Below are 13,713 nucleotides of genomic sequence, written 5' to 3'. Positions count from 1 at the left end.
TGTGCAATTCCTGTCTTTGTATATAAAGAGGAATATGCTTACATTGGAGAGGATGCAGCAGAGAGTCATTAAATCAATTCCTGTAATGAGAGAATGATGCTGTGGAGTTTAGAAAAATTAGAAGTGATCTTATAGATTTATACAAGAATCTGAAGGGCCCTGATAGGGTAGATACTTAAATGTTATTTGTTAAATACTGGAAAGCTTTCTTTTCCTTATAATTTGAGGAACCTAGAGCCAGGGAACACCATCTTAGGTGGCCAACTCCTTATTCTAAGATCGTGACGAGGAGAAGCTTTTTTTTTGCTCCAAGGATTGCTATCCTTTTAATTTCTCAGCCCAGAGGGCTGTGGATGCTTCTTCATCATGTATATTTAAGTCTGAGAGAACATAATGTTATACCTCAATTCCCTGAAAGGTCATTGGAGTTGCAAATGGGAAAGTGGTTTAAGAGGCAGAAGATTTGCTACAATTGTGTTAAATGGAGGAGCAGGCTCAAAAGACCATTGCTGGCCAGGTTCTGCTGACAGCCTGTTGTCTCCTTTCCAAATCAGAGGTTTACTCTTTTGCTGTTATATTGATGACTGACTGTTTGTAGATGTTATGTTTTTTTGTGGCTGGAGATTATTTTAAAAATTCTTGAGGTATTTATGTCAGTATCATCATGTTTTGTCTGTAAGCTGCAAAAAATGCGATTTGGTTTGAAAATAATTTGTTTTTCAGCATACAGAAATCTCTTATGCCTGTTCCTGGAGTAGAGAAGATGACATGAAGTTATCATAGTTGGTGTGTGTTTAAAAAAAATTGTCACATCATTAGCATAGCAGCTGGGAGTGACATCAAGTTTATTGGACCAGCAAATGTCCATTGCGATGCTAGAATTTGCCAAGAGGTTAACAATTTGGGCAACCATTCTCTCCTCAGGCCGTCAAGTGAAATTAGCATATGTAAATACATCTGCAAAGCCACCAAGAAACATTCTACGCCAACAAGGAAAACATGGCACGTCATGCTCTGCCCTTCTGAATTCTCCCTTCGGGAAAAACAAGTAAATATTCTTTATGCATAATGTGCACTAACAAACAAAGCATGTTTAAAATTAAAATTGTGCATATTGGAACTGCCTATGAATATATGACCTAGTGTCATATACCAATGAGTAGTGAAGTGCAGGTTAAGGTAATTTCTATTCACAATAAGAGGGGATAATACATTTCGAAGGAGGTTATGCTAAAACTTATTAATCACTGGTTAGGAAGCAGCTGGAATACTGTGGTTAATTTTACATCCCACCCTTTGACGCTAAGACCTTGGAGAGGGTACAGTGGAGAATAATGAGAATGATGCCAGGGATATGTGCTTCAGTTATAAAATGATGGAAACTCTCATCATTCTCCTTGGAACAGAGAATGTGAAAGGAAGGCGTGGATGAGTTGGACCGAAGTGTCAGACACCTTGGAAACAGACCCTGTGACTGTGAGAAGATTTAGTAATGGTGTTCGGTATTGTGAAGGACTCAAAGAAAATTAGAGGTGGCAAAGACAACGGTGACTATTGGTAGTGGATTATTAATCTAGAGGTCTCAGCTGGGTGGGAAATAGGTTGAAATGTCATTCCAAAGAAAGGAAAGAGTAGAGAAGTTTCACCCATTGGAAACATAATTACAGAGCCAGCAGAAAAACAAGGGACACATTCCCCCTCCGAAACTACTTCAACTTTGTGCTGACACAGAATTTTGCATTCCCAATATTGTTAGCTGGACACTAATATCACTCGGTGTTGTAAAATGCAGGTGATGAAACTGAGATAGGTGAACGGAATATTTCAGCCTTTCTCTTTTGTTTACAAAAGCAAGTTGCTCTTAAATGTGTAACTTTGGAAAATACAACACAGAACAAAGCTTTGTAATCTTTGATTTTGAAAATTGGCTGTTTGTGAATACAATTTGACTAATTTTAGCAACTGGCTAATCAACTGTGGGAAATCTGCACAAAGATTTCATTTCAATCTGTTATTAAGGACAGCTGGTGACTTGTTAATACTGTCATGTTTTGTTTGCCAACTTTTTCCGGGCAGTTGTTCTCATTATGATAGTACAATTAATGGACAGTTTGGTTTGGAAAAATACTGTTGACTAAATTTGCACAAGCATTTGGATTAAAACCAGGGGTAGGCCATTTGGCCCCTTCAGCTTGTTCTGCAATTTGATAAAATTGTGGTGGATTATTTGTGACCTGAACTCCACTTTCCTGTTTACTTCCTTCCCCACTCATTCCTTTTGATCATCAAAAATCTATCTAACTTGACCTTTTCAAAAAAAAAGTTCAATGATTCTGTTTCCATTGCTCTCTGTGCAAAAGAATTCACAATGATCTTCTGAAAGGAAAAAAATATGAAATGCACATAAGTAGTCTGCAAAGTGATACAGCATCACATTTCCATCTCTGGCTTAAATGGAAGGTTCCTTTTTTAAACTCTTCCCTATTTCTTTTTTTCCCCATGGGGAGAAATAGCCTCTAGCCCTCCATCCTGCTGAAAAACCACAAAATCTTGTGTTTCAGTAAGATTGCCTACCATTCTTCCAATGGACGCAGGCTCCAGACCTTTAACTCTTTTGGAACCATGGGTCTTCACTGCTGTTGCTGGAGTGTTGTCAGGGCCCATGGCCTTTTCAGTGTCCAGTGTCTCCACCTGTTTCTTGGTGTCATGTGGCATGGATCAAATTGGCTGGATAGTGGTATCTGTGATGCCAGAATACCTGGATTATACTGTACTGCAAAGTTCTGCAATCTTTCTCCATTTAAATAATATTATAATTTGTTCTATTCCACCTGCCAAAGTGGACGGTTTTGCATTTTCTGACATTAATCTCCATCTGCCAATTTTCTTTTTGGACTCATGCTGTGTCCCTTTGCAGACTACTTGCGTCCATTTCGCAACTTAGTCTCTCACCGATCTTTGGGTCATTAGTAACTATAGCAACCAGACATCAATCCCTTCATGCAAGATTGTAAATACTGTAGTTGAGGCCCTAGCATTAATCTTTCTGGCAGCCTGTTACCTACAGGTTGTGAACCTGAAAATGACTCATTTATCTTTTAATTTATTATTTGTTTGAACCACAGTTCAACTTTTGAAGTTGTCACACCAGAACCTACAAAGGAACATGATGGAAAGAAAGTGTCTTGGAAATTGATGAAATGCAAATTATTTCACGAACTTATAAAATAAGATGACATATAAAGAACGAGCTCTCTGCAGCATTGCATTGAATACTTCCATATGTCTATGTCGATAAGCAGAAATACAGTGGTTTCAAATTATTTAGTCATTAAATTCCATTTGATTAAGTTATAAATTAATTTTGTTACTGTATGTTATATAGTTATTGTAAAGACTTTTTCTCAGAGTATATTAGATATTACATTTTATGTACTTACAATATCTTTATTCACAACTAATTATAGTTACCTTTTAAAATTTATTCTTTCATGAAATATGGGCATTGCCTAGCAAGATGAATATTTATTATTCACCATAATTTCCCTTTGAGAAAGTAGTTAAGCTAGTTTCAGAAAGTAGTTAAAAGTGAACCACATTGCTGAGTGCACAGAGTCACACAGGCCAGACCAGGTAAGGATGGCAGACTTCTCTCCCTAAGTGACATTAATGAAAACAGATGTGTTTTTGTAATGTTTGGTAGTCTCATGAATGTCCCTGAAACTAACTTTCAATTCCAAATTTAGGGCTTGAATTTTAAATTTTACCAGCTGTCATGGTGAGACTTGAACTCGCGTTCTCAGCATTATCTTGGGCTTCTACCTAGTCCAGTGGCACTGTCACTGTATAAATTAAGATTATGAATAAAAGAATAGTTGAGGCAATAATTTATGCCAAAGTATTGTTTAGAATCAGGAACACAGTGTACAGTGGAGAAGATAGTTGCCAGCTTTAATGCAAAATGCTGCACGATGGCTCAGTGGTTAGCACTGCTGCTTCAGTGCCAGGGATCCTGGTTAAATTCCAGCCTCGGGTGACTTGCATATTCTCCCTGTGTCTGCGTGCATTTCCTCTGGGTGCTCAGGTTTCCTCCCATAATCCAAATATATGCATATTAGGTGGATTGACAGTTGCAGGGATCGGGTTGGGGTTCTCAGTCCAGGCAGCTGCTCTTCAGAAGGCAGTACAGATTAGATGGGCTAAATGGCTTCTGTGAAAATAATGTATCTGTTTTGGATTGTAAACCTTTCACTATTCTTTCCATTGTGAAACAACTGTATCAAGTTCCATTCTAAAAATGATCGAGTTGCAAATTTTCAGACCCTTGTGCCTGACATCAATAGAGGGGAAATGTTCAAGTCCATTATTAATGATTTGATAGCTGAGCGCTTGGAAAATAATGGAATTGGACAGGGACAGAATGAATTTACAAAAGGGAAATCTTGCTGTTTTTCAAGGATGTATCTCGTAGAATTGATAAGGGGGAGCGAATCTGTGATTTATTTGAACGTTCAGAGATGTTCAGATAAGGTACCACAGAAGAGATCCGTATGTAAAATTAAAATGTGTGGGATTGGGGGTAGTGGATTAATATGCACAGGGAACTTGCTGGTAGTCAGGAAACAAAGAATAGGAATAAACAAGCTACTTTCTGATTGGCAGGCCATGAGTTGGACCCCAGCTATTCATAATAAATTAATTATTTCGACAAGGGTGCTAAATGTAATGTCTCCAACCTTTCAGATGACAAAACTGGGTGAGGGTGGACCAATTTGAACAAATTGAATGGGCAAATGCGTGACAGATGAAGTATAATTGTGGATAGATGTGCGTTTTAGTAATGAAAAGGAAAATAAGTTATCTGAATGGCAATAGATTAGAGGAAGTGCAACAAGACCTGGGTGTCCTTGTATGCCAGTAGCTGAAGAAGGGAAATGGTATTATGGCCTTCCTAGAGAGACGATTGGAGTACAGGAACAAGGATATCTTGCTGCAAATGTACAGAGCCTTGGTAAGACCACTCTTGGAGTATTGTGTGCAGTTTCAGTCTACTTATCTGAGAAAGGATGTTCTGCCTACAGAAGGAGTACAACAAAGTTTTCCCAGACTTATTCTTAGAATGGCAGGATTGACGTAAGAAGACTAGATTAGTTACCACTATATCCTCTGGAGAGGAGAAGAATGATGGGTGGATTCTCATTAAACCTTATAGGATCTAACAGAATTGGACAGCGTAGATGCAGGAAGGATATTCCCAGTTACAAGGGAGTTCAGATCTGGGGTCAAAGTCAAAGGAAACTAGGTAGGCCATTTAGGACTAAGATGAGAAATTTCTTCACCCAGAGACTAATGAGCCTGTGAAATCCTCAGAAAACATTTGTGGCCAAAATGTCAACGCTTTCTTGAAAACATTCGGGTATGGTTCTTAGGGCTAAAGGGACAAAGACAGGAACAGGGTGCTGAGTTGGATGATCAGCTGTGATCATATTTAATGATGAAGCTAGTGTGAAGAGTTGAATGCCCTGGTTGATCCTTTTTTGTTTTGTTTTTATATTTCTATGATGCATGTGATTCCAATGTGGTTTTAGTGAAGTCTGAGGATGCAAAATGATCGTGAGCTTTCAGGTTTCTGAGCTATATTTCTTTCTGCCCTAGGAAGAAGTTTGTTGCAGGTACAGAACACTCTAGCTTTGGGGCAAATGCCTGCTCTGACAGACCAAAGGCCAACAGTGGCTGTGTTACTCCAAACTGTTACTCAGGCCCAGATGCAAAGAAGCAAGTTAAAAGTAAGTAAATTTGAACTGTTTTTAAATTGTGCAGAGAGATTTCAATGACTATAAGAAAAATTGCCATGAGGTGATGTAATGTTCCCAATTGTTCTAAATCCTGAAATGCCTTAGTACAATGTTTAAAGTTAATATAGCAAGTAAATCTGGTGACTTTATTCTGACTTCGCTATTATTTAATGGCGGGTGTTGGTGTGGGGTGCCTGAATGAGAAGCTGATGGAAGGAATTTCTTTTCCCAGAGATGTGGATCTATTGGCTAGTTAGAGAACAGTATTAATACTGGACCCAAAATTATATTTTGTAGTTTAAAATTATAATTTTGATGGATAGATCAGATGCCCAAGAAATTTGAGGACAAATTTATTACCTAGATAAAAATAAAATGTATGTGTTACTTCAAATAATTTAAGGTATTCAATAGAAGAATTGTAGGATCAAGGTGATCTTAACTTTTGCTGTGGTAATTATTGGATAGATTTGTGAATAAAATCAGTATCCGACTGATTTGGAAAGTTTATGAATGGGTGAGAATGCTGCAATGTATTTCATTCCAAAATTTGGAAATGTGTTACCTCAAGATACATTTGCTCTGAGTACAGGTGAAAACTCAGAACTTCGATACATGCACATCTTGAACATGTGTCAAAGTCTAAATTTGGCAATGGAAATTTTTATTTGGTGAATTTATTTTTTGTCTGATATTTTAGAAGGATGAGGAGGGGTATCTAATAGAAACCTACAGAATACTGACTGGCCTGAACGAAGTACGTGTTGGGAAGATGTTTCCATTGGCAGGAGAGCTAGGACCCGACAGCACAGCCTTAGTGTACAGGGAAGACCTTTTAGATCAAAGATAAGGAGAAACGTCTTCAACCAGAGAGTGGTGAATCTATGGAATTCACTACAAAGAAGGCTATGGATGCCAGGTCACTGAATATATTTAAGATGGAGATAGGTTCTTAATTATCAAGGGTTATGGGACAAAGGTGGGAGAATGGGGTTGAGAAACTTATCAGCCATGATTGAATGGCGGAACAGCCTTGATGGGCTGAATGGCCTAATTTCTGCTCCTATAGTCTGAATTTTTATTCACATTTAAAATGGATTAGTCTTTTTTTCAAAAAAATGTTCAGTGTATGAATAACATTAGCCCTGCGTGGATGTTGCATTTTCATTGGAGATAAACGTTGTTGACCTAAATTTGTATTTTTCAGAGGTTGCACCAATGATGGCAAAATCTTTACGTGCCTTTAAAAACAGACTGGGTCCACGATAAAGATTCTTGGCAATAGCTGCATCACCTGTTCATGTGATATATAAACATACAATGTTCAAAATATGAAACACTTACTTTTTGTAAACAATTTTGACCAAAGAGTGCATCTTGTACATATTTACTTTCTGGGGAAAAGCTGATTATTTGCAAAATTATGGAGGAATAAGTGCAGTCTAAACTTAAATTTAAAAAGAGAACTAAGATGCCAGATTGAAATGATTTAAAGTTTTGCAAACCATTCTAGTTGATATATGTGTATATCGTATTCATAATAAAAGCTGCAATCTATTTTGATATAAAGAGTTTGTTACCCTTGGAGTGTTTGGAATGTGCAAAATCTAATGAATTCATTTATCATGTGATTGTATTATCTGGATGTAGTTTTCAGACCATTTGGACATGACTGGAGACCACTTTGACATTTTTTTTAAACACAAATACTGAAACTCTGCAATAAACAGCATGTTTGATGATTGTTGTTAACAAAACAACTAAATCTAGTACTGCATCATGTCCTTGTGATCCGATCATTCCTTGTATCCCGGTTTTTCAGTCAAGGAGTCCTTACAGGAAATAATTTGCCCCATTGCAGTTTCTTTACCAGTGCTTGATTCTTAGGTTCTAGACAGATCAGCATCATTTGATTAAAAATACTTTATTCTATTCACTTTGGAAGTACAGCACTTTGAAAATCCTCAACAAATGGGTTCTGGCTTTTCTTGACAGCACTTTCAAAGAACTTTGAAAGCCTTGTTTGAATGAATAGTTTGTTTGTTACATCTGTTGATTTGCAGCTGGCTGATTGTCCTTCTTGCTATTATTGTCAAATAAATATTTCATTGAACAAACTACTAAATGATTAATATTAAATTATCATGCAATACTCCCATTGGAGCACATGTACAAACAAGGCAACTGGTCTTTTGTGACATGCATCTGATCTTGATGAATGCCATATTTAAATTTTTACATTCGCTTTGTACTTGCACATCAGATGGAATTTTATCCTTGAATAGTGACTTCAATTTTAGATGCAAAAGTGGTCGAAACTTAGTGGCATCTGTCATTGCTGCTAAAGTGATAATAGGTTACCGCTTCCATTGACTATCACAAGGAATGATGTTTTGGTCCAGCGTGGACAAATTTAAAAATCTCACAGGTTTATTTGAAAGTACAAGCTTTAATTTTATCACAAGGAATCAATAGAGAGTGTTACTGGGATTCCATGGAGTTCTCACCCACAAGTTGGAGGAGCTAATTAGAATGAAATGGCATTGTGCATCCTGTCTTAATGATTACTTGGTTGGGTAAAAATCTGTACCTGAGATGCTGTCAAAGGCTGGCAGCTCTGCAGTATCAACCATTGAGAGTGGTGAATGTTTCTGGTACTAGAGTGGGACTTTCAAGAGCCCCAGAGGGAGATGGGAGTGGGTGGGGGGAAGCAAGGAAAGCAAGGCTTTTGATGGGGTGCGTAGAGTGCCTTCCCAATTTTGGCATCCTGCAATCAGACAATATTCAAAATTTGAGAATGTATCACTCCCAATCATGTCCTCTGGCAAACCCAGTAGTTTGCTAGCAGGTAGTTTGGAGGGGATTGGGATGGTACTCTGTGTAACCAGACACTCCCATTCCCCTGCAAGTGCCAGACACTATATCGATCCTGCACCCTCTTGTCTAGTCCCATGTACCTACCTCCCAATTGCACCTTTAGACTCCACTTCATCCTCACCTGGAAATTTGGAGGAGTAGTTGGTATTAAATTCTGGCCTCTGTTTTCAATCAGTGATCTTTACCTGGCATATTCATATAATTCCATGCTGGAGTTTCATCTGCACTTGACAGACATGTAACTTATACTGTTTGCATCACACGTATTGTGGGGCCTAGGCATCTTTTAGTTATATTCATAGTAACTAAGTCTATACTTTTTAAATTTCTGTACCAAGTTTTGTTGTTTTAAATGTCGAGCTCTGCAGGCTACTTTTGCAAACTTAAGAGATTGTAAATTGCTGTTCACGTTTTGGAAGAAACAGTTTGAATATGTATCAGTAAACTATTTCCTGACACTTCCTTACCTGCTTAGGAGTTATCTAACTGGATTAACTTGACACTTAATATGAGAACAGAGTGTTGTCAGTGAGCCCTGCTAAAAACGGAACTGTTTGTGTGGTGTGAGTTCCTTGTGTTTGCTTTTAACTCCGGACTGTCGCGAATATATAAATTAGGAGCAGAAGGAGAGACTATTTGACACCTTGAGTCTACTCCTCCATTTGTTAACATCATGGCTGATGTGTTTGTATTCCAAATATCACATTCCCATCTATCGCAGCTAACCTTTGATTCCTGTACCCACCAAGAATCTTTCTCCACTTTTAAAATATTCAATGAATCCCCCACATCTGCATTCTGAGGCACAGGCTTCCAATGGCCCTCAATCCCCTGAGAGGTAAACAAAAATCTTGAATTTTAAAACAGTGCCACTTATTCTGGATTGACCACAAAAAAAAACATCCACATCCACCTGGTTAAGACCCATTCAGGATTTTATACACTTCAACCAAGTCACCTCTCTACTCTACTCCAGTAGAAACAAGCTCATTCTCCATAAAACAAAGTTAAAAATCACACAACACCATGTTATAATCCAATAGGTTTATTTGGAAGCAATACCTTTCAAAACACTGTTTCTTCATCAAGTGGTTGTGGTGTATAAGATTGTAAGGCACAGAATTTATAGCAGAAGTTTACAGTGTGATGTAACTGAAATCATATATTGAAAAATACCCAGATTATTTGTTAAATCTCTAATCTTTTAGAATGAACATGTTGTTTCAGTTCTTTAAAATAGTTCTGCAATTTATATATTAAAGTTACATTCTCAAGTAAACTTTAACAATTGGTGTTATGTCGGCCCAGATAATGCATTGAAAGGTGAGAGGTGCCCTGTATGAGACTGTGCCACAATGGTCAGACTGATTCTAATCTAAAAAACAGATTATGAATCCTACATGGATTCATGCAATTTTTGAGCAAAATTTGCAAGTACAAATTCACCCCACAAACTTAAATGTGTAGGTGTGTTGGTGTGGGTGTTATGTGTGTTTGTGTGTGTAAAAGGGTAGAAGTCTGTGAGAGGGTGCATGTGAATGTGTGGGAGTGTATTTGTGAGCATATGAGAGACAGCTTGTGTATGAGAGAGGGTCTGCGTGAGTGTATGGGTCTGTAGGAGTGTGTATGTGTCAGTGCAGTGGGGTCACCTGTAGTGTGACATGAACCCAAGGTCCTGGTTGAGGCGATCTTTATGGGTACCGAACTTGGCTATCAGTCTCTGCTCGGCCACTTTGCGTTGTTGCCTGTCCCGAAGTCCGCCTCGGAGGACGGTCACCCAAAGGTCCGAGGTCGAATGTCCTGGACCACTTAAGTGTTCTCTGACTGGGAGGGAACACTCCTGACTGTTGATTGTTGTGCGGTGTCCATTAATCCGTTGCTGTAGTCTCTGCTTGGTCTCGCCAAAATACCATGCCTGCAGTGTATAAGATAAGCAATGTTGGCTGAGTCGCATGAGTACCTGCCGCATATACAGTGGAAGGTGTCCCCACGCGTAACCGTGGTTGACACGTCTTACAACCTTGTCCTAAAAGCCAGGCAGGTTGCTATGAACAATGATCTGTTTAAGGTTTCATGGTTTAAAGGCGAGAAGTGAAGGCATGGGAATAGTCTTGGCGAGGTGCTCATCCTCATTGATAATGTGTTGCAGGCTGTGAATGACATGGCGTAGTTTTTCACCTCTTGGGGAGTACTGGACAATGAGGGATACCCTGTCAGTTGCAGCTAGTGTCTGTCTCCTGAGGAGTCATTACGATTTCTTAGTGGGTTCATGTCACACGATAGGTGACCCCACTGCATTACACATAGATACATGTGTGTACATACAGATGCGCACACATATACAGGCACTCCTACACTCACACTCACACTCTCACACTCTCACGCAGACCTCCTTTCATACACAAGCTGTTTCTCATATGCTCACACAACACTCCCACACACTCTCTCAGACTTATATCCCTTTACAGTCTTTATCACACACACCTAATCTCCAACCCCCCTCCCCTGAACCACGCATACACGCGTGTACATAAAAGTTTTGGGGGTAAATTTGTACTTGCAGAATTACATTTTATTTTGCTCAATAACTGAATGAATCCATGTAAGATTCTGTAAATCTCTTTAAACTAGAATCAGTCTGATCATTGTGGCACAGACAGTCTCACACAGGGCACCTTGCACCTTTAATGCATTATCTGGGACGACATGACACCAAATGTTAAAGTTCACTTGAGAATGTAACCTTTCTAAAAGAAAGTTCTGCGATTTACATATGAAAGAATTGAAACCAACATGTTCATTCTAAAAGATGAGATTTAATAAACCATCCAGGTGTTGTTCAATATATGATTTCAGTTACATCACACTGTACACTTTTGCTGTAAGTTCTGTGTCTTACGATCTTTTACTCCACAATCACCTGGTGAAGGAGCAGCGCTCTGAAAGTTTAGTACTTCAAATAAACCTGTTGGACTATAACCTGCTGTTTGTGTGATTCTTAACTTTGTACATCCTGGTCCAATAGAGGCATCTCCAAATCATAGATAAAACAACACACTCATCAATGCAGAAAACCACCTTAGGCACCGTTTCAAGGATTTTTTGGTGAGCCACAAACAATGATCAGGAAGTAGAATTCTGGTTCTAATGTTTAATAATACACACAAACACAAAAACTTACAATTTCTATTAATAGCCTGGAGCTTCTTGGAATGATCATCCTCCTGTCATAGGACTGTACAGTTTAGCATCCCTTGGGGAGTTCAGTTGGAATATAGTAGATTTGCGGGAAGATGGGACACAGCCCTTTTTAAATGAAACTATCTGCCATTTGGTAAGTTTAAAGGCCTAGTCTTTAAATCTTTGTGAATGTATGGGTGGGTGGGTGGTGGATAGTTGAGTCAAGGGAGCTGGGTATGGTATGAGTAATCAAGTGGAGGGCTGGTTGGGTTGTTAAGTGATGTGATTTGTGAGTTCGGGAGAGTACGGAGGGGGAAGCGATGGGGAGAGTCACATGCAGGGTTATCTAACTAGGTTTTAATCTGTCTAATTTTTTTTTGTAGCTACTCCAGTATTGTGGAACTGTCTGACTATAATTCTGAATCGGAGCTTCCTGATGAATCTGAGGGAGCAGGGAAATTACCCAGGGAATGATTAACCTTCAGGCAATTCCCTTGCAGGTTGGGACATCAGAGTTTTTACAAGATCCTTAGTCGAATACTAATGGGCTTCGAAATCAAGGCCAGTGAGTAGACTCTGAGCCACAGAGTCACATAGCACAGAAACAGACCCTTCGGTCCAACTCGACCATAACAACCGAGTTTCCCGAACTAAATTAGTTCCATTTGCCTACATTTGGCACATATTCCTCTCAACCTTTCCTATTCATGGACATGTCCAAATGTCTTTTAAAATATTGTAACTGCACCTGCATCCTCTAACCTCCTGTAACCAAAAATATGTTCTTTGCGGCGGATTGGTAAGGTTACTAGTTTTTTTTTTCAGCAGTCTGTTTGGGAATTCAGAACAATTGGAATATGTTAGGGCAGTTGAATTGTCCTCATGTAGAATGTGGGAGGTAACAGTCATGAGCTATAACCTTGCTAACAAACACGAATCATTCGGCACAAGTCATCCTTCGGTCAAACTCTTACACACTGACCAGGCATCCCAATCTGACCTAGTCCCATTTTACCAGCATTTGGCCCATATCCCATCAAACCCATCCTATTCATATATCCATCCAGATTCCTTTCAAATGTTGTAATTGTACCCATGTCCACCGCTTCCTCTGGCAGCTCATTCCATGCACACACCATTCTCTGCATGAAGCAGGTACCCCTCAGGCCCTTTTAAAATCTTTCCCCTCTTACCTTAAACCTATGTCCTCTAGTTTTGGATTTCTCCACCCTAAGAAAAGGATCTTCGCTACTCACCCTATCCATGTTCTTTATGATTTTATAAACCTCTAGAAGGTTATCCCTCAGTCTTCAACAAACCAGGGGAAAATGTCCCAGCCCATTCAGACTCTCCCTGTGACTTAAACCTTCCAGTCATGGCTTTATTTTATACATTTTTGCCTTGAGTTGAGTCTTGTATTGACTACCAGCTGATGACAAGTTTGTTTTTCTTTCTCTCTATTGAAACTTGCTGTGGAAAAATGTAACTTCTTGTGTCTGGTCAAAAACATAACTGACATTGTGCAGTTGTTTCATTTTTGCTTCAGTGGTGTTCCACACAAATAACATGATAAGGTGCTGACATATTTGTATGTTGATGTAAGAGATCTTGAAATGACTTCGGTCCAAACTGCTTAATTCTCACTGTATGGCTCCTTGAATAGACCCCTTTGTGAAACATATCTGCAGTCCGAACATTTTAAAACAAGATAAATATGTTACGAGGCCAACAGATTTTTCATTGCAGCTAGCGTTGTTGCTCCTTGTATCGCTGACTGGTAGGGTTCTTTTATTTATACAAATACTTTATTCATAAAATATATCTCTGTACATATATACTAGTCACAAACGCCATTTGCTTC

General features: G+C 38.9%; 1 protein-coding gene across 1 annotated transcript in view; it reads left to right on the top strand.

Moving 5' to 3' along the window:
* eloal (elongin A, like) overlaps positions 1 to 7,214 on the top strand; it is a 100,762-nt gene extending 93,548 nt beyond the window's left edge. The window contains exons 10-12 of the mRNA XM_060855046.1: positions 925 to 1,048; positions 5,656 to 5,786; positions 7,003 to 7,214. Of these exons, the coding sequence (XP_060711029.1) occupies positions 925 to 1,048; positions 5,656 to 5,786; positions 7,003 to 7,064 (317 nt within the window). The 3' untranslated portion in view covers positions 7,065 to 7,214. The remainder of the gene's footprint in view (positions 1 to 924; positions 1,049 to 5,655; positions 5,787 to 7,002) is intronic.
* The last annotated feature ends 6,499 nt before the right edge of the window (positions 7,215 to 13,713 follow it).

This window comes from Hemiscyllium ocellatum, chromosome 3, assembly GCF_020745735.1.
Source record: "Hemiscyllium ocellatum isolate sHemOce1 chromosome 3, sHemOce1.pat.X.cur, whole genome shotgun sequence".
Taxonomy (NCBI): domain Eukaryota; kingdom Metazoa; phylum Chordata; class Chondrichthyes; order Orectolobiformes; family Hemiscylliidae; genus Hemiscyllium; species Hemiscyllium ocellatum.
The sequence above is the reverse complement of the archived record's forward strand: the minus strand, read 5'-3'. Positions and strand labels throughout refer to the sequence as shown.